The sequence below is a fragment of the Candoia aspera genome, chromosome 6 (genome assembly GCF_035149785.1).
Source record: "Candoia aspera isolate rCanAsp1 chromosome 6, rCanAsp1.hap2, whole genome shotgun sequence".
Lineage (NCBI taxonomy): Eukaryota > Metazoa > Chordata > Lepidosauria > Squamata > Boidae > Candoia > Candoia aspera.
The window spans coordinates 25,181,117-25,207,436 of NC_086158.1; the positions used below are offsets into that span (position 1 = coordinate 25,181,117).

Sequence of the window (26,320 nt, forward strand, 5' to 3'; positions counted from 1 at the left end):
CTCTTTGTTCACACTGGGAAGATGGTTGGTTTAAAACTGTTGTCACACAAGATGAAAGGAGAAAGAGGAAGCCATCCCTATGTGGTAGGATTCCTCTTTGGTTTCCTCTCGGCTGCCTTTCCTGGCAGCAGTGCCTGTCCTAAGCTATGTGCCTGCTATGTACCGACTGAAGTCCACTGCACATTCCGGTACCTTACCACCATCCCATTGCACATCTCCCAAAATGTGGAACGCATCAATTTAGGGTAGGTTTGCATGAGAATACTCAAATCCTGAAATGTAGTAATGCTATGACAAAATTAGCTTTGGAATTTCTCAGACCTTTCCATCTCCTATGAAAAGGGCTTCTCTTTATCTACCTTTTTTCAAGATGCTTAAGAATTTATTTCAAATTTATTTTAATAGTGTTTCGAAACTTACTTGCTACTATTGGTGGTGGTATTTTTTTCCCCATTATCCATCATTCTGACCCCTCCTCAGCAATTCATAGCTCCTACAGTCGCTGCCATACTTTAATTGAAGGAGGCTCAGATTACTAGAGAGATGATGCATCCCATTAACTAAATAATGTTGTGCAATGCCTCCAATTACAGTAGGAGAACATGGTTTTGGAACATGCAGGGGCCCAAACAAGCACTATCGGAAACTCCGTAAAGTAGCTGTGTTTTTTCCTGGGATCATGTGGTAGCTGGAAGGGGCAGCCTCATTATCCAAGAAGTCAAAACTGTTTTAAAAGAAAGCAATTAGATATTATATTGATGATGTCACACACTTTTGAGTTAAATGGAACATTAGGAGGCAGTACATGACTGGTTTCATCCTTATTAGGAATTGTCAGATGTGCACAGCCAGATCTTTTCTATGGGGTTTATAAATTTATATATAAATGTATATTTATTCCAAGATGGTGACCGAGAGCAAACGCCGGCCGCTGCTTTAGGTGGGAGACGCTTTCCTTTTTGCGTTCTGATCCCCCATCCCCCCCCACCCTGCACCCACCTCCCTGCACCCACCTTGGATGGCCTGGGGTGTGTAGAACCCCCGGAATGGAGTGGATGGGAGTGGCAGCAGTAGACTGGGTGGTAAACTGTGGGGAGCTCGGTTGGGCCCTGATGGGACGGTGAGCCCCAGAGGACTGCACTAGCAGCGCGGCAGCTGACCAGGCTGGCAGCACGGCAGGAGACCAGGCCAGCACTGTGGCGGGCAGTGTGGCAGCAGACCGGGCCAGTGGCACGGCAGCAGACTGGGCCAGCACTGTGGTGGCCAGTGCAGCGGCAGGCCGGGCCCGTGGCGCGGCAGTGGACTGGGCTGGTGGTGCAGTTGGTGGTGCAGCAGCAGACAGGGCCAGTGGTGCAGCAGCAGACCGGGTCAGTGACACGGCAGTGGACCAGGCCGGCAGCAAACTGGGCCAGCGGTGCAGCAGCGGATGTGGCCACAGACTGGATTGGCAGTGCGGCAGACCCTGGTGGACCTTAGCCACACTGGGAGCCTTGGCGGAGCAACTTGGGGTAGTGTCGGTTTGTGGGCCTGGGGCTTTCTGGGACTATCTTTTGACCCCTTTTTGGCCAACGGCGCAAACCCTGGTGGCACGGGCCTTGGCGAGCCGTGGCGAGATGGAGGTGCTTCGGGCTGTGCCAGAGAAGAAGTGGAATGGTTGTTGGCCTTTGGTGTGGCAGACCTTTTTGGCGAGGAGTGGGGAGTTTAGGAATAAGAACTTGCCCATCCCCCCCTCCAACTGCCCCTGAGATGGCTGGAAGCTGCGAGGGCCCCTCCAGAGTGAATGAGAGACTCTTCCCCAGGGTGAGAGACGAGAAAGGGAGTCTGGGAATGTGTTTGTGTAAAAGAGCACTCAGCCCCTGAGTGAAAGACAGGGGGTGGGTGAAGAATGAGTGCCCCCTGTTGAGCAGTGAGAGTTTGAGGGGGAGCATAGCGAATGGGGGGGGGGGTGATGGTTGGGCTCTGATGGTGCCGAGAGCAGAAGCTGGTGTGCTGGAGGGCCTACCATCACCCTGCGGGTGATTGATTGTAAGGATGTATGAATAGACGGAGGGAGCCCTACTTAGAGCCAGAGACTCCCAAGGTCCAGGAGTGGGAGCTAATGGATTAGGAGTCACTGGGGGCTGTAGGGCGGGGCACATCATTGAGGTGGTGATGGGTAGGGGATGTATTGGCAGGAGCCAGAGGATGGGCCATATTTGGGGAAGATTCCCCCGGTGTCTGCTACTGGTGGTGTGTTCCGGCTCTCTGTGCTCAGACCCAGGCCCTGGTCAGCAGATTCAAAGGGGCCCTGGTCCCTGGCTGCTGCTACTCAATGCCAGGTCAGTTAACAACAAAGCCCTCTCACTGAGGAGGGGGCAGACCTGGCATGTATTACCAAGACCTGGCTAGGCCCTGAAGGAGGGGGTGCCCCTTTCGGAAATGTGCCCAGCTGGGTTTACGGTATGGCACCAGCCAAGATCCCAGGGCAGGGGAGGAGGGGTGGCTGTTGTCATCCGAGAGTCTCTTGTGGCCTTCAGGGGTGCTGCTCCACAAGTGGCTGGTTGTGAGACCCTGTTTTTCAAGTTGGGTTCCTGAGAACAGTTGGGAGTATTGCTACTGTACCAGCCTCCCTGCTGCGTGGCAACCTCCCTGCTTGAGCTGCTCGAGGCTGACTCAGGGCTGGCGGTGGAGTTCCCCAGGCTCATGGTTCTGGGGGACTTCAACCTGCCATCCCTGGGGCGTGCCTCAGAGGCAGCTCAGGAGTTCATGGCTACCATGGCAGCCATGGACCTGTCCCAGATAATTCGGGACCCGACTCGAGACAGTGGCCTCACCCTGGACTTGGTTTTCTTGTCGGAGCAGTGGCAATGTGATCTGAGGGGAGAGTTACAGCTGTCCCTTTGTCATGGTCAGACCACACCCTGGTGGCCCTGAGATTCTCTTATGCCACCCCCCTCTGCAGGGAGGCAGGTCCCATTTGATTGGTCCGCTCCCGGCGACTGATGGACCCAGCAGGGTTTCAGAGGAAACTGGGGGTTATATCCAATAATCTGCTGCAGGGTCCAGTGGAGGCCCTAGCCGCAGCCTGGAATAGGAAGGCGGCTGGGGCCTTGGACAGGATTGCGCCTGTGCGGCCTCTCTTGTCCCATCGAACCTGGCACTCCCCGTGGTTTACAGAGGAGTTGAGAGTTCTGAAGAGGATTAAGAGACAACTAGAGTGCCACTGGAGGAAGGCAAAGACTGAATTTGACCAAACAGGTAATTAAGGCCTACCTTGTGGCGATAAAAGTGGCGAAACGTCAATACTTCTCCGCTCTTATTGCATCCACAGAATGCTGCCCGACGGCCCTGTTTAAGATCACTTGATCCCTTTTGGGGAAGGTGGGTTCAGTGACCTACCTACAGGGCCATGCAGAGGAATTTGCTGAGCATCTGCAGGACAAAATTGCTTGGATCCGCTCCAAGTTAGACTCCAGGCGTGAGGCTTGGTCTGGAGAGATACCAGGGGAATGGGCTTACCCAGTTATCTGGGAGCAGTTTGATCCTGTTGGACCTGAGGAAGTGGACAGGATCCTACGGACAGTAAATGCCACCACATGCCATCTAGACCTGTGCCCCTCCTGGCTAGTAAAAGCAGCCTGGGAGGTGACATGTGGTTGGGTCCATGAGATGGTTAATACATCCTTGGGAGAGGGGGTGTTCCTGGCTACCTTTAAAGAGGCATTGGTGCACCCCCTCCTCAAGAAGCCATTTCTGGACCCTACTGTTCTGGACAATTTTCGTCCAGTCTCCCACCTCCCCTTTTTGGGGAAGGTGGTTGAGAAAGTGGTGGCTTTGCAGCTCCAGAGGGTCCTGGAGGAAACGGATTATCTAGACCCCTTTCAGTCAGGTTTCAGGCCCAGTAATGGGACAAAAATGGCATTGATCACACTTATAGATGATCTCTGGCGGGAGCAGGATGGTGGCAGTGCATCCATCCTCGCTCTCCTTGATCTCTCAGTGGCTTTCAATACCATCAACCAAGGTATCCTTTTGGGGCAGCTCAGGGAGTTGGGGGTGGGTGGCATAGTTTTACGTTGGTTCACCTCCTTCCTCCAGGGCCGGTCCCAATTGGTGTTGATAGGGGAGGAGAGATCGGCCCCACAGGCTCTTCTTTGTGGGGTGCCACAGGGATCAGTACTCTCCCCTCTACTTTTTAACATCTACATGAAACCGCTGGGCGAGATCATCCATCACCATGGGATGAGGTATCATCATTATGCTGATGATACTCAATTGTATACCTCCATCCTGGGTGAAGTAAGTGATGCCGTGACTACCCTCTCCAAGTGTCTGGGGCCTGTGGGGGCCTGGATGGGGAACAACAGGCTTCAACTGAATCCTGGTAAGACTGAGTGGCTGTGGGTTAATGGTTCTTCCATATCTGGGACATTAACATCTGTGGATGGGGTTGCACTGCCCCAGACAGACCCAGTGCGTAACTTGGGGGTCCTCTGGACTCACGGCTCCTGCTCGAAGAGCAGGTGGCAGCTGTGGCCAGGAGAGCCTTTGTGCAGCTACGTGCTGTGCACCAGTTACGCCCCTTCCTGGATTGGGAGGCCCTTCGAACAGTGACTCATACCCTTGTTATCTCTCATATAGACTATTGCAATGCACTCTACATGGGGCTACCCTTGAAAAGTATCCAGAAGCTTCATCTGGTCCAGAATGCAGCCATGCAAGCTGTTTTTGGTGCCCCCAGAAGGGCACATGTAACCCCGCTGCTGCGCAAGCTGCATTGGGTACCAGTTTGCTTCCAGGTCCAATTCAAGTTGTTGGTTATTACCTTTAAAGCCCTACATGGCATGGGGCCAGGTTACCTGAGGGACCGCTTCTTCCCCATTATATTAACCCGTCCCACCCAATCGTGTAGAGAGGGCATGCTGCGGACCCCGTCTTTAAGACAACTGCATTTGGTGGGGTCCAGGAAGCGGGCCTTCTCTGCAGTAGCTCCCACCCTGTGGAACATTCTGCCCCCGAAGGTGAGATTGGCCCCATCGCTCCTGGCCTTTTGGAGGAGTCTGAAGACCTGGTTCTGCTGCCTCGCTTGGGGTGGAGAGGGGAATAGATCTACATGGGATGGCTGTTATAGACCACTCCTCCCACACTTGGACTGTTTTTAGATTCTTTCACCACTTGGACTTTTTATCTTTACTCTTATTTATATTATTTATTATTGTAATTTTATACTGCATATTTTATGATTGTTGTTTTAATTGATTGTTGTAAACCGCCCAGAGTCCCCTGATGGGAGGAGATGGGTGGGGACAAATTGGATAAATAATAATAAATAATAAAGTATCCAGTATTTTGGGTACTGCACAGCCCTAACTAAATAAGTGGAGGAACACCAAATTCTCTACTTTTTGGAATTTCACCAAAGACTTCTTCACCTTGGAAAAATTGAAAAAAAATTCTTGTTCATCTCTTTAAATGATAATTGGTGGGAACAAAATGTCCAGGAAAATTATGACTGCATGACAGTCATAAATAGTAATGAGAACAGACTGACATGTTCACTATCATAAAACTTTTGGTGGGTACAGACTAATGGCAAGAAGCCTCTTGGCATTAATCTGGAAGAGTTCAAATATTAATTTCCCTATGGTGGTAGAATAAAACACATGCATCCAAATTCTCTTTTATTCCTTTCATAGTTTGTAGGTAGACAGGATTTTTAGACAGCTGGAAATTTGAAAAATTGACAATATATTGTGGATACCTTCACAAATAATGGTTGCCTGCCTATTCACAATGTTACTACCGTAATATGTGTGACCAGTCACTGAACACTTATTTGTCAGAAAAATGGTAAGTTTGTTGATTCCCACCTTCTCCTGCTTAAGAATACATAAAATTCCAGTTTACCTTTGTCTTTTTTCTGGGTGAGGAGTATACTTCCAAGCACAGTACAGAACTATAGTTATCCATTTTATGGATCCTAAGAGTGGACCATTTGGTTTTCTTAATTCAGATGCTGGTAAAATAATGCTTGAAATTTTGCAATCCAGATTTCAATAGTAGATGGAATCAGAACTGTCAAGTGTATAACCTGGATTTAGAAGAGGCAGAGACACCCAAGATTTCAAACATCTGGTAGATAATGGAAAAGACAAGGACCTTCCAAAAGCATTTTTTTTTTGTTCTGTTGATTAAATGTATGCTTATGACAATGCTATCCACAAATTGTAGATCATTCTTAAAAACATGGATATGCTGGGCCATCTCATCTACTTATTGAAACACTCAACTATTGATCAAGAAGCAACAGTTAGAACAGAATATGGAACAACTAAATGGTTCAGAACTGGGGAAGGAATGTGCCAAGTTTGTATACTCTAACCGTATTTATTTAACGTTCATGAAGAATATGTCATGAGAAAAGTTGGACTAAAAGAAGCAGAAATTGGAATGAAAATTGCTGGGAGAAAACGCCAACAACTTCAGATATGCTGGTGATACCAGTCTGATAGTCGGAAATGAGGAAAACTTAAGGACTCTCTTGTTGAAGGTGAAAAAAGAAAATGCAAAAGGTGAACTGCTTCTCAATATTTTCAGAAACCTAAGATTATATCAATAGATAATGCCACTCTGATATAAATAGGTGAAGAAGTTGAAGTAGTAACATACTTTATCTTCCTAGGGTCAAACAGGAATGGTGACTGTAGCCATGAAATAAAGGGAAATCTGCTACTGGGGAGAAAGACCATGACAAATCTAAATGACATATTCAAGTGTAAAGGCATCACAATGACAACAAAAAATAAAGGTATGTATTGCCAAAGATATGGTTATCCCAATTGTAAAATATGGCAGTGAAAACTGGACCATCAGAAAGGCTGAATAAAAACAAATGCCTTTGAATTGTGGTGCTGGAAAAATTGCTGAAAATGCTTTGGACTGCAAAAACACCCCACTACCGGCTTTACTACTGGCTGAAGTAAAACCAGGCTGCTCACTGGAAACACTAATAATGAATCTGAAGCTTAGCTATTTTGGACACACAATACAAAGATACAGTAGGAGTCATTGGACAAGACCATGATGCTTAGAAGAATAGAAGACAATTTTTAAAAAAGGATGAGAACGGGTAAGGTGACCATTATTACTGATGAAACAAGCACAAGTTTACAAGAACTCAAAGAAGGAGTTACAGATAGGCAATCCTGGCAAATGAATGTCCACCGGAAGAATTGGAAATGATTGAATGACTGAAGAACAACAACGTGAATTCCAGAGGCATTATTGAAATACAGAGAATACAAAAGGCTGGCAGCTGATTGTGGTATTTCTTTTTAATTAAAAAAAGGAAAAATAATAAAAGCAGGTGGGGCAGAGAGCCTGGTATGCGTCAAGGAAGAGGTTTATGAATATAATGGTGTCCTTGATGTGTTGCTAGCATCTACCATAATTTGATTCAACCAGAATTTGGTCTCTTTTCCGATTTGGATACATAAGAAAGTTCATGTGTTTGATCTCTTCCTCACATTACACCAGAGGGTACACAAGTGTATGGCAAATTCCACTACTTATCTGAGTATAAGGAAAGGATAAGACATCTCCAGAAACAGATATCTTCTAATTGTTGAAAAAGAGAAAAGGGTTCTGTGGTTGGTCAGCAATGAAGCTCTGAACAGGCAGAAGGAATTATTTGTGTTTGGGTCCCAGTCTTTCTAGCCAAAGCAAAACAACTGTAACTCTTTTGCTTGGAATTCTCTGCAATGGAAATTGAAATTGGCAGATGATCACTAGAACAGAACAATGATTATCAATTGAAACTGCATTGTGGGAAAAACCTATATGCATTTAAAATATGTAGTTATACAATCTGTGGTGTGCCCATTTTTGGGACATTGTCTAACTTTGGGTTATCATATCACAAAAGGCATATCATGGAACTAGAAACATTCAGTCAATCTATGACTGGTTCATACATTGTGCTAATGTTTAACCATGCAGGGTTCAAACTGTGTTGCATAAAATCTAGGGTTCAGTGTGAACTTGATGGCATTCCATGAGAGAACAAGGGGGGGGGGGAAGTTCACTAGAATGCAGAGCCTATTATTTCTTCTTGCTTATGAGAATCTCTTTCAAGTTGGGTGATTGTTTGTATGCAAGTATTCTCACAAGCAACAAGAAACAACAGGACGATAATTCTAAGATGGGAACCATATCCTGTCAGAAACCCAGATATTATTATTTAATAATAGTAATAAATTATTATTTATTAAATGAATATGTTGCCTGACTCCCAACAACTCTGGGTGATGTTTACCGTCATGTCTACACCAACCACACCATCACAGGCCTCAATAAGTGCATATACAAGATTAGAGATGCCTTCATATGTTCATCACATGCCAACAATGAACCTCTCCATTGGACATACAAGACAAACCTTGCACAAAAGAATTAATGGACACAAACTTGGCATCAGGACTCAAAACAAGGACAAAGTAGTGTCAGAGCATTTCAACCTCCCAGGACACACTGTAGCAGATCTCAAAATGACTGTTTTGGAAAATGGGACTTCAGCTCCACCATTGGGTGAGAGATTGCTGAACTCACATAGATCAAAAGGTTTCAGGCAATCTCAGAAGGCCTCAACAAACAATGGATTTTTAACATATTACAATTATGATTGCTAAGTTACTGATAATCTCTCTCACATGTAACCTGCATCTACCTAACCAACCTGCCTTCCCCTCCCTTCCACTCCACCTCACCCCAATTTAAATCCAAATCAGTCTAACTCAGGGTTTCTTAACCCTTGGCAACCTTAAGATGTGTGGACTTCCCCAGAATTCCCCAGCCAGCATCTTAAAGTAGCCAAGGTTGAGAAACACTGGTTTAACCACTCTATGCATCTGAAGAAGTGAACTGCAGCTCATGAAAGCTTATGCCTTTTAATAAAATTTGTTGGCTAGAAATAGCTAACCAAATACCAGACTACCAGCCACCTGGATTCTTCCAGAATGTTCTGGAAGGTACTGTTATCTCCATCATATTTCCAACATATGTCTAGCAGTGGTTAGTTGTGATATACTTGACATATTCTTGACATATTTTTCCAGTTTATCAACACAGTCTGCTCAACTTAAGCCCGTTTGTTTGTCTTTGATAAGATGTCAGCCCTGCATTTCTTATCCTGTTAATGTGCTTAAATTAGATTTGTCAGGACCTCAAAAGGCCTGAATCAGTGTTCTGGCTTTTGTCATATAAGCACTGAATCCAATTCCTTAATATAAGACACAATAATAAGCACAGTTACAGTAACATGCACATAGCAACAAGCTGTCTGGAGCTCTTGATACCCATGTTACTGTTTCTGGGCACAGTGCATAATGCTGGTTATTTATTACATTTATGTCCTGCCACTATCATATTTGACAATTATGAGCTACAAACATAGCTTGTGGCCACCTTATCCAAACAATTGTTTTATTCAACACAAGAGTATCTGGGCTTGAAAATGGAAACACCTTTTTTCATCCCATGGTGGGGATGGAGAAAATCTTGGAAACTCCTTCCCTATTCTGGAACTCCTCTGAATTAGGATCATCAAATCCTTCAGCAGGCAAAAATGTTGCTTTTCGTACAGCATTTTGTGCCTGATAAACTGAATTTTTTAGCCACTTTAAATATCTTCTATTTAAAGCTTGTTGATTGTTTTTATGATGCCTTGTTTTTGCTTATTATTTTGCAATATATATATATATATATATATATATATATATATATATATATATATATAAATTATAAATATAAATATAAATATAAATATAAATATAAATATAAATATGGTATGTGTCTTCCTCAACCTCAGGTCCTCTACCAGAGGCCTGGGAGTTTGAGGGTTCTGCGCAGTATCTTAGCTGTCCCTAGCACTGCACTCTTCTGGACAGAGAGCTCTGATGTTTCTCCTGGGGTCTTTGGAGCCACTCTCCCAGCTTGGGTGTCACAGCCCCAAGTGCCCCTACCACCACTGGAACCACTTTGGCTTTCACTTTCCCCATTCTCTCTAGTTCCTCTTTCAGGCCCTGGTACTTCTCTATTTATATTTATATTTATATTTATATTATTTGCTATTGATTTCCTTTAGAAGCATACATATAATGAAAGAGGAAGACTAAACCCTCACTATTATGCCAGTCTATGATGAAAATAAAGATTTGATTGATTGAACCCTCACTATCTGTAAAAACCCATAATTCAGAATATTGAAGAGTGTTAAGAGGTTAGGTTCTAAACCTTTGTCTAACTCTTCCATGTTCTTCATTGAAAATTGCTTTGTTCTGATTGTTGATGATGCTTTGATGATACTTTATTGTTTATAATGTAATTTGATAAGTGTATTATATCTGTAGTATTTCATTATGTTTTTATTATCAGAACACTTTGAGAGGAACAACAGAAAAATCATATAGATTTAACATTGATTCGGTTATACCCGAGTGCATGATAGCAAGAGCTATATTTTGTGTTTTTGTTATTGCTTTGATCAAAGTATTTTTGATTTTACATGACAAAATTTAATTACAGTCTACTTAAACACCTTCAGAAGAGAGATTCTATTTTTGTTTGTTTTACCTTTGAACTATAGCTGACTAACTAAACCCAGATATGGAATGAAATATTTGTTACAGTTACAACAATTTGGTTAAACTGACTGAGACAGATTTTTCTGGCCTGGAGAAACTGGAGTTGTTGATGTTGCACAGTAATCAGATACATACAATTCAAGACAAGACATTCTCTGATTTACATTTGTTAAAGGTAAGGATGAACTGGAAATTGTCCATCATTGATTTTGTTTAGAGTGTGGCAAATTTTTGCCCTCAAACCTATTTTTAGGGGGGGAAAAAACAACACTATGGCTTTGAGGAGTGTAAGATACAGGTTTATTACAGTCTGTTCAACTTTCATTTTCAGTGTTGTTCTCATTGAATAAATGGCTGCAATCCTAAACACTTCAAAGCTGCAATCCTAAACACACTTGATATTCCTATAAGCCCCACTGAATATAGTGACAAGCTCACTCATAGGTTTAAGGTATGGTTTAACCACGATTTGCTGAATAAGCACAATGTTGGGATATACAACATACTAAGCCAAAATCAATGAAACCACATGGTTTAGCACAATGTGTGAATTGGGTTCATATTATATTGGTATGTTAGTCTAAGGTTTGGAAATCACTTATATTAGAATTCTTTGAACTACATGTAACTTCAGTTCAGATTCTTTTTCTTACTCTCTTTTTTATCAACAGATCTTAAAGATGAGCTATAATAAAGTCAAAGTTATTCAAGCAGACACATTTCATGGTCTCATGGCTTTGGTACATTTGCACATGGATCATAATGAAATTGAATTTGTAAATCCAAAAGCTTTCTATGGTCTCACATCACTGAAGCTAGTCCATTTGGAAGGAAATTTACTTAAACAACTTCATCCAGATACTTTTGTTACTTTGTGGTACCTTGAGGTGTTCAAAACATCCTCTATAAAGTATATCTACTTGTCGGACAACTTTCTGACTTCTCTGCCACAAGACATTTTCTCATATATGTCTGAACTAGAAAGCCTCTATCTTCATGGAAACCCTTGGGCGTGTGATTGTGCTTTGAAATGGTTTGCTGAATGGGCAGAAAGGCACTCAGGTACTACATATTGTCTTTTCTATAAGGTGCAAGAATATACCTCAACTAGCTTCTGGTTTCATTCACAGATAGTGCAGTAATTGACAGGATGTCCAGAAGAACATACTACACTTTTAAAAATAGTGTTCCAACAGAAGAGAATATATTTAGCTCAGGGTGGAACTGTGGAGTACTTGGTGCTCTCTGAGCTTGGTTGTTTGCTTGCAGATGTTTCATTACCTGACTGGGTAACATCATCAGTGCTGGTGAGTGTGGAGCTTGCCCTACCACCGTTGGTGGGGGTGTGGTTTTCTCCTCAGTAGTTCCATGATTAGGGTATTGTTTTCTGTTTGATTTTTTTGTCTGGGGTTAATCCCTGATTATCTGGATATTGGCTGTTGGAGAGGATGTGTTCTGGTCTTTTTGTTTCCTTCTTAGCATTTTGATTGTCTCTTTTGAATGGTGTGTAAATGTGGTTTATCTCTACGTGTCAATTGATGGCTGATTTGTCTGAATGCCATGACAGATCACAATACATACAAAAAGGCAAACAATTATTGGAGGACAAAGAAATCTGCATTCCAGTAAACACCAACCCAATACAGAAACTAGACAGCCTGATCAAGAGAACCCTTAACGACCTAACCAAGAAAGGTCAAATCACAAAAGAAGAACAGTGGCGGATGAAAAGCAGTGGACCCATCCCGTGCTTCTATGGATGCCCAAAAATACACAAGGCTAGCGTACCTCTTTGTCCAATTGTATCATTTCCAGGGACCCCCACATACAATATAGCAAAAGAACTTACAAAAAAACCATGGACATCTCACAGAAGGGAGCAAATATTCTATCAACTCCCTACAGTGCCTCCATAAAATCAAAGACCTGAAAATAGATGAAGATGAAATTATAGTTTCATTCAATGTCACAGCACGCTTTACATTCATAGACCCTGAACTAGCAAAAGAATCCATGGCAGCAGTACTACACAACACACCCGACCTAACCAGATACACTAAGACTGAAATACCCAGGATCATGGACCTCATCAGCCTCTCCCTCACCACCCACTTCCAGTTTGATGGACAAATATACCAACAAATCAGAGGAACATCCATGGGATCACCACTCTCAGGACTCATAGCAGAGACTGTAATGCAGCATCTAGAAACTATAGCACTCCAACACATATGACCAAAAGTATGGATCCGGTATATAGACAACACCATCATAATAAAAAGGGAACAACTGGAGAAAACACATGAAACAATCAACAACATCTTCAGAGGAATAACATTCACAGGGGAAGAAGAAAACAACAACATATTACTCTTCCTGGATATCTGCATCAGCAGAGTAAATGACAGCAAATTAGAAGCATAAGTCTATCAAAAAACAACCCACACTAACCAAATGCTCCATTACCAAAGTAACAACCCAACCTCCCACAAGAGGAGCTGTGTAAGAACATTATTCAGATGAGCACAAATGCACTGCAGTAACCCAGAACACCAGAAAAAGGAAACAGACCACCTATACAACATCTTCCAACAAAATGGATACCCACGATAATTCATCAAAAAGTGCCTGACCACTCAATCCACTACAGCAGAACCAACACAAGCTATGAAAAAGATAACACTGCCATACATCTGAAACATCTCAGAAACAACCAGCAGACTATTACAACCGCACGGCATCACCGTAGCACACAAACCGACTAAAGCTCTCCAAAACATCTTAAGTAAACCAAGAGACCCAATAGCCCAAGAAGAAAAAACAGGAGTCATCTACAACATACAGTGTAAGAACTGTAACAGCCACTCTGTAGGACAGACAGGCAGAAGACTAGCAGAGTGCAGCCACGAACACCAACTAGCAGTCAGAAGACACGATGAGAATTCCTTAATCTCACAACACATGGACAGACTCAACCATAGTTCCAACTGGGAAACTGTCAGCATCCTAGACCAAGCTAAATCCAAAAACTCTAGGGAATTCCTGGAAGCTTGAATTCAGACAAGTCAGTCATCAACAGGCACACAGAGATAAGCAACATTTACACACCTTTCAAAAGAGACAATAAAAAGGCTAAAAAGGAAACAAAGAGACCAGAACATCTCACCAGCAATCAACACCCAGGTAAGCAGGAATTAACACCAGGATTAACACCAGACAAACAATCAAGCCAGAAACAATACCATAATCAATGAACTACCAAGGAGAAAACAACACCCCTACCAACACTGACACGGCAAGCTACTCTATATAAACAAAGACCAAACCCCACTCCCTTCTAGCACTGACAATGTTATGAAATGTCTGCAAGAAAACAACCAGGCTCAGAGAACACCAAGGACTGCACAGTTCAACCTTGAGCTACATATATTCTCATCTATATCAAGGATCCTTCATTTCTCAATTCCCATTCCCTTCCTTGTAGTTTCTTTCAAACACATTCTGTAACAGCCATGGAAAGTAGAGTCTTAGAATAAGGTGCAATACAAAGGTTGGTTGGTGGGTGGATAGATACACAGGTTGGGCAGCCAGCTAAACTGCAAAGTGTTCCAAAGAGTTTTAAACAATGTTTTAATTTGGATTCCTTCACTGAGTGGAAGTTTGGGCTTAATGGTCTACTTTACCCCTTCCAACTCTATTTTGTAATTTCTGCTAAATGCCTGCCTCATTTCACAGGTACCAGAGATATCTTTCAACTGATTAGAAACTGTTGTTTTTAATACCAGAATCATAGAATATTAATCTACTTTCTCTGATCTCTTTCTCTCTAGATGTTGTAAAATGCAAAAAAGGCAGAGATGCTGCAGATGCTCTGCAATGTCCATTGTGTGCCAACCCCAGGAATTCTAAAGAGAAACACTTAACTAAAATGCCACTCTCTTCATTTAACTGCATTAAACCAACTATAGACCCAGCTTTGAAATTGAAGACTGTAACTGTGATAGATGATGGAGGCTTTACTTCAGTTTCTCCCAAAGATTTTATGGCCCCTCTAGGATCTATGTCATTAAACATGACAGACCAAACAGGGAATCAAGCAAATATAACTTGTAATGTGCAGAAGCCTTCAAAAATGTCTCCAGTTATATTTACAAAAACTGACAGCACCACACTACTTGAAATATCATTGTCAACTTTTCTTATCTGTAGCATTGACCATGAGCGCATGCAGCAACTGTGGAGCATTCTTGCCCTATATAGTGATTCTCCACTAAATCTGACAAGGGAACACTTACTAACAGAAATGCCTTATATCAGTTACAAGTACAAACAGATAGATTCTAAAAATGAAGGACTCTTCACTGATGTAGAAGCTAAACTGATAGCTGAACCTCCTTGGTTGATGCAGGGTCAAGTGTCAATGCAGTTGGACAGGACAGCAACTACACTCAATATGCTACATATTCAATATTCAGTAGATGCTCAAATCATTCTTCCAGATGATGTCCCAAAGCCCAACAAACAAAAATGGTCCATGATCTTACGAGACAAGAGCTCCAAAACTGAACATTCTGTTTTAGTCAGTGGTTCTATAGAATTGGATTGTCAGGCATTTGGAGACCCTGCCCCTGTGATTGAGTGGTTGTTACCTGATGGGACCAAGGTTAGAGCTCCGTATGTAAGTGAAGATGGCAGAACAGTGATAGTAAAATCTGGTAAGCTCTTATTACATTCAGCAGATCTTTTTGACACTGGAGTTTATCACTGTATAGGGACCAACTATGAAGATGCTGATGTTTTGACTTTTAGAGTTACAGTGATAGATCCAGCTCTGGAGCATGACCATTTAAATGGACGACAGCTCTCAGTGTTTTTAGGTGAAATTATTGATCTTCCCTGCCTGTCTACAGGTGTCCCAGATCCCTCTATTAATTGGGTCACAGCAGAAAACATGATTCTTCATAGTTCTTTTAAAAATAAACTTCTGTTTCACAATGGCACATTAAAAATACAACAAACAGCAGAACAGGACAGTGGCTACTTCATGTGTATAACAGCCAATAAATATGGTGTAGATTTTTTAGTTTACCAAGTACTGGTTAAAAGGAATGTGAACAAGTCACAACAAGTCACAAAAAAAGATACTCAGGTAGCTAGTGAAACAACAGAAGGGTCTGGCAACAAAGAGCATGGCTTTATTGGCCAAATTCAGAATTCTCCTTCTACCATTCCTGCCCAGGTAACCAGTCAAGCATCCATGCAAAGTTCATTTACAAATTATTCCATATTAAATAAAACCAAAAACAATTACAAAGAGGTTTACAGGATGAATAGAGGCAAGATAAGCAGATGGTTTAGAGGACAGAGGAGACAATTTCGTCTCTCTGCCAAGAGAATTGATCCATTGCACTGGGCAACATTTTTAGGAAAAGCAAAGAATATCACATTGCTAAGACAAGAAAATATAACAGTAAAACCAACAGAAAAGGTGTTTCTGTCTTCAAAGAGTTCTGGAGATGAGGGAGAGATATCTGGGGGTGATGTATTAACTGAGGAAGAACTTATGCTCCTAGCAACTAAAAGACCTGCAAAATACACTTTGAGAGAAGCATCAGGAAATGTAGTGACAGCAGAACTTGGAAGTATATCAGGTAATGACAGCTCCTTTGCAACACATAACATGGTTACAAAAACAGAACCTGCAGCAACCACTTCTATGGTTATGCATTCTGAGATGCCTAAAGACCAGAACTGGCTAAAAAAACCAAAACCTGAAATGGAGAGAATAAGCCTTGAACAATATCAAACACTGCCTATGCCACCAACCCAGATGGAAGTAACAATGCCATCATTGTTTAAAGAACCCAGCAGTACAGCAAACACTTTAAATTCTTTTCAGAGATTGGTATCATCTGAAGAAGTTAATTTTGATTTAAAAGGCAAACCAACATTAATACCAACAATGGCTATTACTAGTAATAGCCAGTTTATAATGTCCCACAAAATTATTGAAAAACCTGATTTATTTGCAGAGAAAACTGAGAAAGCATCAAAAATATCAAGCCATCAAGTGTCCTCAGGGGCAGCCAGTGTATCTAATGATGCATTAAGACATGGCTATATTTACAATACACAAAAAATAACACCTCAGTTACCTGCAGGGTCAGCCATTGTTGCCCATCAGCAGATTGAGGTAGTTAAGAATTCTACAACTCATCGTCCATTCCCCAGACGGTACAGCAGAAAAAGAAAAACCTTTGGTAGAAGACGAATGATTAGACCTGACCGTATTCCCAATATTGCAGGTCATAGATTTGCTTTTGCTAGATCAGGGCTTGTTCCAGAAAGGTCAAGTCTTACTCTTCCTGCAGAAGTAAACATACCAACTGTAATTCCTTCCAACATATCAGTTGAATCACTTACCCCACAAATACTTACTTGTACTTCAATCAAACCTCAGTATCCAGAATCAACAATTGCAAATCAAATTATGACATCCTCGAATAACAAGATAGATACATATCAAGTGTATGAAACTTCCACAACTATCCCCTTCTACTCTAAAAGCATCCAGGTTGCCCCACTTAGAGAAATAGAATCAGGTACACAATTACAAGCAATCCCTGACATAGATCCATCAGTTAACACCCAATTCACAACCAAAATCCATAAACCTAAGCTTAACACGAAAAGTACATTTACCAGAGCGACTGTATCACCTTTCACAATCAAATACACTATTCCCTCTTTTGGTATCCATGACGTCTCTTCCAGTGTTTCAAATGGAGAAATCCCTTGGCAGACTTCTTTTGGTAGCAGCTATGTTCAAAAGGAGCTACTGCAGAAGCAATCCACGTTACAAACAAAACCCTCATCTGAAATATCTGTTACACATTTTCCTATCTCAGTGCCAACATACAAAAATTCATCAATATATGAAACTGATGTTTCCAAAAATGACAATCAAACTGATGTTCCTAAAGACTTAATTAAACTAATCAGTAACAATGTATCACTAGTAAACCACAATCCCATAGTATCACTCAGTACTACAGAATCACCATCTTCGGCCTCCATGTACAACTTTACAACTGGTCTTAATAAAGAAACTGATGCTTCGACCACCCTACTGACTTTTAATCCAGCTACCATTGTCGCAAGCAAGATTTCCAAACTCAGAATGTTTCGACCACATAAAAAGAAGGGTCAAAGGAGGAGAAGACCTCTGCAGAAGTTAATACCTTTCCACAGAAACATTTTGGTCAATAAAGGATTTGCTACACCCTCTAAAAAGATTATCCCTTCTCCGACTACAGAAACAATGAGAAAAGTAACTGAGTCTCCTAGCCTCATACTGACTGAATCGTTTTCAAAATTTACCAGTATGGATGTAGTTACAGTTAGACTACAGCCACCAATTCTCAGCACAGCAGATGTAAAAGGAGACAATACATTCATAACTACTGCTCAAGCATCACCAAATATAACCCTTGAAACTGCTCACACCATTAAGCCACCAATGGAGCTGGCATCTGAAAAACTTTCATCTACAACCCCACTGTTTGAAATGTCCTTGGATACAACAAAGGCAAGCACAGTATTATCAGATATATCTCTGGTAACAAAGGGACCAATATTTACTGAAGCAACACAAACTACTAGATACGCAGATAAGGAATCTTACCAGAATGTGGGAATAACAGCAGTTCCAAAAACACAAATAACAAAAACGGCTCCTCATGTGAAACATGAGCTAAACCCACAGTTTCCTACTACTACAATTTACATGACCACTAGTCCACAAATATCCCAAACAAAGCTCATCCAGCCCACACAAACCACTTCATCTCTCAGATGGGATAAAATCTCATGGCAGTTTCCATTTTCTAAAATCAGACATATTGGAAAACCCCTCATGGTTAACACATTGACAGTATTAAAATCACCTCAGAACTCCACCCCGTATACTCCTTTGTGGAAGACAAATAAGAACAATTATGTCAGAAATTGGTCTGAAAGAACAGACCAGGTAGCCACTACCACCAGTCCAAAAGACTTAAATTCATTCTACCAAACCAGATTGGCAAAACCCAGAATAAGTGGAGGAAAATTTGCAGTGTTCACCATCCTGGCTAATTCAGATGCTTTCATCCCATGTGAAGCCAGAGGTAATCCTCAACCAACCATACGCTGGACCAAGATATCAGCAGGTAAGCTTTTCAAATATCTTACATTTTTTCTCTTTTATCATAAACAAGATGTGGACTAAGAAGTAAAGCATAAAAAATTAATTTCTTATGCATGTTTACAGTCCCAGAATTAAATTATGAAAGTGTAATCATAATGTGATATAGTGTCAGATTAGGATTAAAGTCATCTTTTAAACTAGCCATGAAATTTGCTAATGACTTGAGCCAGTCACAAATCTAACAAGTTTTCATTGGATAGAAAAGAACTATATGTGCCAGAAAAATAAATGGGTTATAAAGAAAATGAACAATAATAATCCAGACTTCAGCTACAGGTGTGTAGACCTTTTTCTCTGAACACAGAAAGCAATAGTGTAATACAGTATTGTTGCTCTGGTGCCATACTCAGAATATTCAGAATGATCCTGAAATAATTCTGAAGTAGTATATCGAACAACCATATTTTAAAAAAAAATTAAAAAATTGAAGCCTAATTAAGCTAGAGTATTTTAAAAGAACAGTACATAAAGTATACACTTAGGTTACAATAAGGGTTTTGTTTTTTTTAATGCTTGTGGACCAATGCTGACTCCTGACAACTACCTGCACAAGTCCCAACACTTTTCTTGGCAAGATTTCAAAAGTAGTTTGCCCTTGCTTCCTTCCTAGGGCTGAGAAAGAGTGACTGGCCCATGATTACCCAGCTGGCTTTGTACCTAAGGCTGGACAAACTCGGTCTCTCAGTTTCTAGCCTGGTGCCTTAACCACTACACCAAACTGGCTGATTGTGTAAAACTTAAAATACCAGCTGTCTATAAAAATAAACTGTAGTATGTTTTCTCTGGTCCAGAATAATATAATTCATCCCATGAGGAAATAATACCTATACTTTTTCTTAACTGGACAAAAACATGCATGAATAAATAACTGGACAAAAACATGCATGTATAAATAACATAGATATAGAGAATATCAACAAGAACTTTTCCAAATAAGCTATCGTAGAAAGCTACTTAAAGCCAGGAATCTTGTCCTATAAACCTCAATGTAAACAGGCAATGTGCTAGTATATGCAGTTCAATTTTTCCCATTTCTTTACCAAAGTGGGTAAATAATCTAAGAAGGGATAGCATCAGATTATATCAAAAGCCTGGAATAGAGTCAAGTAATGCAAATAAGCCCCTAATGATAAATCATCTTAAAGCTATGGTTTGTTGTTATGCTATAAACCATAACTGGCTGTTATATGAAGCTATTTCTAGGGTTCCTTTTTATCTTATTTGTAAGGGAGAGAAGGTAAACAGGGTGACTGAATCAGCATATTATTGTTCATTCTAGTTAGACCAAGATTCTTGGATTAATAAATGAATGCAGTTATGTGATGCTAGACTAAGACAAAAAACAAAAATTTATTTCCAGTATATGTGTAATCTCTGAATTTAAAACACACAAATACATGTATGATGAATGGATATAATAAACATATACTAAACATAATAAGCAGTGTATGAAAATTAATTGATATATTTATTTTGCTTCCTATAGTTTTTTAAAGGAAAAAAGTCTAAGTCAAGAGAATAATTCAAAGGGAATTTTATAAAGAAACCCAGAATCTTATTTTCTAGTTTGCAAATTAATTCTCTAACATGCTATGCAATAGGCAACTTTTTAATAAATAAATAAATCTAACAGTTTCTTTTTGATTAATCAGGAGCTGATGCATCAAAAAACAAGCATGATAACAGATTTGAGATTCTTCCCAATGGTACACTCTCCATTCAGAATGTCAGCATTCAGGATCGTGGACAGTATTTGTGTGTGGCTGCCAACCAGCAAGGTTCAGACAAGCTTCTTGTCACCTTGTCTGTGGTTACCTATCCACCAAGAATTCTAGGGAAAAGTTCCAAGATTATTACTGTCCACTCTGGAAAGCCAGCAGTTATGAAGTGTGCAGCTGAAGGCCATCCCATTCCTTCTATATCTTGGATCCTCGCAAACAAAACTCGTATCTCTGAATTTTCAATAGAAAATGAGGCTGTTTCTCTACACTCAGATGGCACATTACTGATCAAGAAAGTCAGTGTTTATGACAGAGGGATTTATACCTGCACAGCAAATAATCCAATTGGCTCAGATACTATGGCAATAAGGTTGCAAGTCATTGCTGCACCACCCATTATACTGGAAAATAAGAAGCAACTTATATTAGAGAACATGGGGAAAAGTTTGAAGCTTCCTTGCACTGCCAAAGGAGACCCTCATCCAACAGTTCACTGGGTCGTCCTTGATGGAACAGAGATGAAACCACTGCACTACATAAATGACAAGGTTTTTGTGTTTCCTAATGGAACACTTTTTATCAGGAATATAGTTCCTTCTGACAGCGGGAATTATGAATGTATAGCTACAAGCTCCACTGGTTCAGAAAGGAGAGTAGTACTACTTCAAGTGGAACAAAGAGATATAACACCCCAAATTGCAGCTACATCCCAAAGATTGACTCAGCTGAATTTTGGGAATAGGTTGCTTCTCAATTGCTCAGCTATAGGGGAGCCAAAGCCCAGGATAATGTGGAGATTACCTTCCAGAGCTATTGTTGACCAGTGGCACAGGTAGGTTTCTTGGAAACTATTTCAGAACAGTTTCTCACTGGCCTTGGCTGAATTTTTCTGATATGAAGGTTTTGTGGCTGTTATTTGAGCTGCTTAGATAGCAAGGACATACAAAAGCAAGGCTGGGAAAGCTGTAGATGAGTTTGGGACTTAGTATGTAAGATGGAGTAGTGTAGAAAAATAAAAGGGAAAAGGAAATGCTAGGAGTTAAAGGAGAATGAAATGCAAATGAGAGAATGATGGACGGTAGTTAAAGTCAGAAGCTGCAGAGAAGAAACTGAAACATGCAAACTGATTTAAAATAATTAGCCAAACACTTACCTGCTGGTTTTGGGGCTAGCTGTAATTTAAGATTGGGCATGCAAGAACCTCAGAACAGCTCTACTATATCAGACATCTGTACTTCATTCTGTTCCAATGGTAGCCAACCAAACACCTACGGGCAGTCCATAATCATGACATGTAATAGGAATAAAATAATGGATGGGCAAAGATAATTAGCTATACCTTTATATTTTAATGCTGAATTCACAGGCATATGTTTGGATGCATAAATAGGGACGAAAGGAGAAGCTGGAGATGTTATGCATTTTTATTCACTCCTGCAGTCAGGTAAAGGGGTAAGCTAGCTATGAATGATAAACAATGGAAGTGGCTTTTATGACTGATGGCAGAGGCCCTGAGAAAAGTAGTGGTTTGTGGTAGTAAAGGTAAAGGTTTCCCTCGACGTAAAGTCCAGTCGTGTCCGACTCTAGGGGGCGGTGCTCATCTCCGTTTCTAAGCCTTGGAGCCGGCGTTGTCATAGACACTTCCGGGTCATGTGGCCAGCATGACGACTCGGAACGCCGTTACCTTCCCGCCGAAGCGGTACCTATTGATCTACTCACATTGGCATGTTTTCGAACTGCTAGGTGGGCAGGAGCTGGGATGAGCAACGGGAGCTCACCCCGCCGCGCGGTTTCGAACCGCCGACCTTCCGATCGACAGCTTAGCAATTAACATTATAAAATGTTACAACCCTCCAGTGATTCCCTTCCAAAATAAACACAAATAAGCATTTTTATTTTGGAATATCTGACTACTAGCAAGCAGGATGAGCAGACTATATTATGGTCATTAGGATAATTTTCTTAACAGATAAAAGTAATGCATCGTTGGTGAATATTCAAGCACTGAACTTACGCAGTAAAAAATATTAATGCATAATAAAATTCAGTGCTAGAGAAAATTCTTTGACATTATTCAAAACTCCGATAGTTTGGGCACAGTAAAACTGGACCTACCAGAAACTTTGTCTGCTCTATGTAGTATAAAGCTATGAGTGGTGCCAAGTTATACTAGTTCCAGTTACACAGGTTAGCTGATCACAGAATAGAGTCAACAGTGTAACGTGGCTATTAAAAGGGAAATGCAGTTTGCATCACTTGAAGTATAGTTTCCAAATCACACGAAGTAATAATTTCACTGAGTTTTCCACTGGCCAGATCCTTCCTTCAGTGTTGTATCCAATTCTGAACATCCCAAAGGAAAATTAGGGGATGAGAAACCAGTTCTTTCAAGGAGAGGCTGAGGGAAATGGGTATGTTGTCTAATCTTGAGAAAATAAGACTGAGGGACAGAAATTTTCCAGTACCTGAGCAGGTATCACACAGAAGATATCTGTGCCCAACACTGCAGCTTGCCTTATTGTCTTGTCCTCTGCAGTTTTGGAGGGAGATACCATACCTTGTTTGCAGAGCAAACCTGCCCCTGTTACATGGAAGAACCTGAAATTCTGGCCCATATATTTCGTAGATGTTTCTTCTATAGTAACTTGCACCCTAACTTTATGTTCCACTTAATAATAGTAGTTCCACTAGTTGTGAGGGCAACTTCGTTTGGTTCTTACTGTTCAGCAACAACCCTAAGATCTCCAGGAGAGTTACAAAATTTAACTGCCCTTGTATTACACAGAAAACTATTCCTTTCACTTTTAGGACCCCACTAATATACAATTCATTAAAAAAAAAACTTTATCATAGTCCTTTATGTTTTTAGTCTTAATTTCACCAGTCACTGTCTCTAACAACCAATTTAGGAAAATTTTCTGACAGTGGATAAGCTTAAGTGAAGTATTCAGGCTGTCTGTCAGGAATGCTTTAATTTGGATTCTTGTACCAAGAAGGGAGATGGAGTTGGGGGACTTGATGGTTCTTTCCAATCCTATAATTCTAGGATATTTTTTAAATTCTTCAGTTATTATATATGTATCAACAACTTTGGAATTTGTCATAGAGCCTAAATTAAACAATTCTCTTCTCCCAACCTTTTCTAGAATGGGGAACCGAATCCACTTGCATCCCAACGGATCCTTAGTTATTGAGTCAGTCACAGAAAAGGATGCAGGTGTCTATATCTGCATGGCACAAAACAGAATGGGAGATGATTTGATCCTTTTGAAAGTCACTGTGACAACGAAGCCTGCAAAAATTGATCAAAAACAATATTTTAAGAAACTGGTACCTTATGGGAAAGACTTCAAAGTGGATTGTAAAGCTTCTGGATCTCCTGAGCCAGAAATATCTTGGAGTTTGCCAGATGGCACAACAATCAATAATGTAATGCAAGCAGATGACAGTGGATATGGGTTTAAGAGATATACTCTGTTTGACAATGGGACTCTGTATTTCAATAAGGTTGGAATGACAGAAGAAGGGGATTACACTTGCCATGCTCAAAATACATTTGGAAAAGATGAAATGAAAGTGCACATAAGAGTGGTTGCAGCTCCACCTCGTATCAAGCAGAATTTGAAGAACTATGCAAAGATAAAAGCAGGAGATGCTGCACTCTTTGACTGTGATGCAGTAGGGGAACCTAAGCCAAAAATATTTTGGCTGTTGCCTTCCAATGATAGGATCTTAGCTTCAACTCAGAGATATTTTCTCCATGTTAATGGGTCACTGTCAATCACTAAAGTAAGGCTTTTAGATGCTGGAGAATATATATGTGTTGCGCGCAACTCTGGTGGAGATGATACCAAGGTTTATAAACTAGATGTCATCTCTAAACCACCTCTGATCAATGGCTTGTATTCAAACAAGACTGTCATTAAAACAACAGCTATAAAACACTCAAAAAAACAAATAGCTTGTAGAGCTGAAGGAAACCCTGTACCCCAGATTATGTGGATCATGCCTGATAATATTTTCCTAACAGTCCCATACTATGGAAGTAGGATAACAGTACATAGAAATGGGACACTTGAAATTCGTAATGTAAGATCTTCAGATACCGCGGAATTTATTTGTGTAGCACGCAATGATGGGGGAGAAAGCATGCTGATAGTCCATTTGGAGGTTTTAGAAATCCTAAGGCGCCCGGTGTTCAGGAACCCATTTAATGAGAAAGTCATAGCAAAACCTGGAAAAACCATATTCTTGAATTGTTCTGTTGATGGAAACCCACCTCCTGAGATAATTTGGATATTACCAAATGGCACACGACTCTACAGTGGTATTCGAACACTCCGGTATTACTTGGGAAGCAATGGCACCCTTGCCATCAATAGACTTTCCAAAGCAGATACAGGAAAATACCGATGTGCAGCTAAAAATCAAGTAGGCTATATTGAAAAGTTGATCATACTGGAAATTGGTCAAACACCCATAATTTTTATCCACTCAGGAGGGGCAATAAAAAGCATTAGTGGGCAATCTTTGTCTCTTCACTGTCTAGCTGCTGGAAGTCCCAAGCCAAACATTATATGGACACTTCCTAGTGGCTTCTTCCTAGACCGGCCTCAAATGAATGGGAAATATACATTATTAGAAAATGGCACCTTACTTATCAGAGAAACAACCATTCATGATAGAGGAAGTTATGTATGCAAAGCTCAGAACTCTATTGGTGATTCAACAGTTGTTGTTTTTGTAATGATTGTGGGACATTCACCAAGGATTACAAACCGGCCACCAAGGAATATTCACACTGTGGCTGGGTTAGCAATTCAGCTGCATTGTATGGCATTTGGGATACCAGATCCAGAAATTACATGGGAGCTGCCTGACCATTCATTATTTTTCACAGGCATCAAAGGTCAACTATCTGGAAGTGAACTTCTTCATCCGCAAGGAACATTAGTCATTCATAATCCAAATTCATCAGATTCAGGCATATATAAATGTGTGGCTAAGAATCAGTTTGGCAGGGATTTCACAGTGACATATGTTCAAGTTATTTCAAATAGGAATGAAGTCTAAGCGGGACCACTTGGCTTTCAAAGATGTTTAATCAAAACCAGTCAAAAGGCATTTCAGTTTTGGTACTATTACAATTCTCACTTTACAGTTGACAAGCTAAGAGACAAAAGATTTGGGAAGAATCTCCATTATGACCTACTGTTGATTTTAAGACAATATTAAAAAGTAGCCTTAAAAACTTAAGGCACTTAAGTTTCCAACAAAAGTAACAGTGACTATGACAACAAATTCTCTAAAGATATTTGCAATACAAAATATTTAGCATAAGAATGGATTTTTTTAATGCTAGTTTTTATTTTCCTTTTGATAGTATAAACATTGTAAAGCTATAGAAAAAATATGATTGCTGGTTTGATCCATTACTGATGTGAATGAACATTTTCTAATTCTTGACCATTTCAAATATTTTAAAACAAAGGATGTGTATTTGTTTGTAATACTACAATCTTCTTTCATGCAGAAGTTCTTTTGGGGGTCAGTGGAAGAACAAATAGAAAATAATTATTTTGAATTTTTAAAAATACAGCTTGCATTATTTTTCTACAATGAAGTGCCATCAAAACTTGCACGTGAAGAAATGAAGATGTAAATAATGATTCTACTGCTAATTATTGTACATGAAGAAATAATAGTTTGACATATCATTTGGTTCTGAAGTA

At 40.7% G+C, this 26,320-nt stretch overlaps 1 protein-coding gene across 1 annotated transcript; it reads left to right on the forward strand.

Annotated features, from left to right (window-relative positions):
- On the forward strand, positions 1-26,320 carry IGSF10 (immunoglobulin superfamily member 10). Its single transcript, XM_063306561.1, has 6 exons — positions 1-245; positions 10,665-10,794; positions 11,291-11,681; positions 14,450-18,829; positions 20,520-21,420; positions 23,735-26,320. Exons 1-6 carry the CDS (start codon positions 22-24, stop codon positions 25,659-25,661), a joined length of 7,953 nt encoding a protein of 2,650 aa, XP_063162631.1. The 5' UTR covers positions 1-21; the 3' UTR covers positions 25,662-26,320.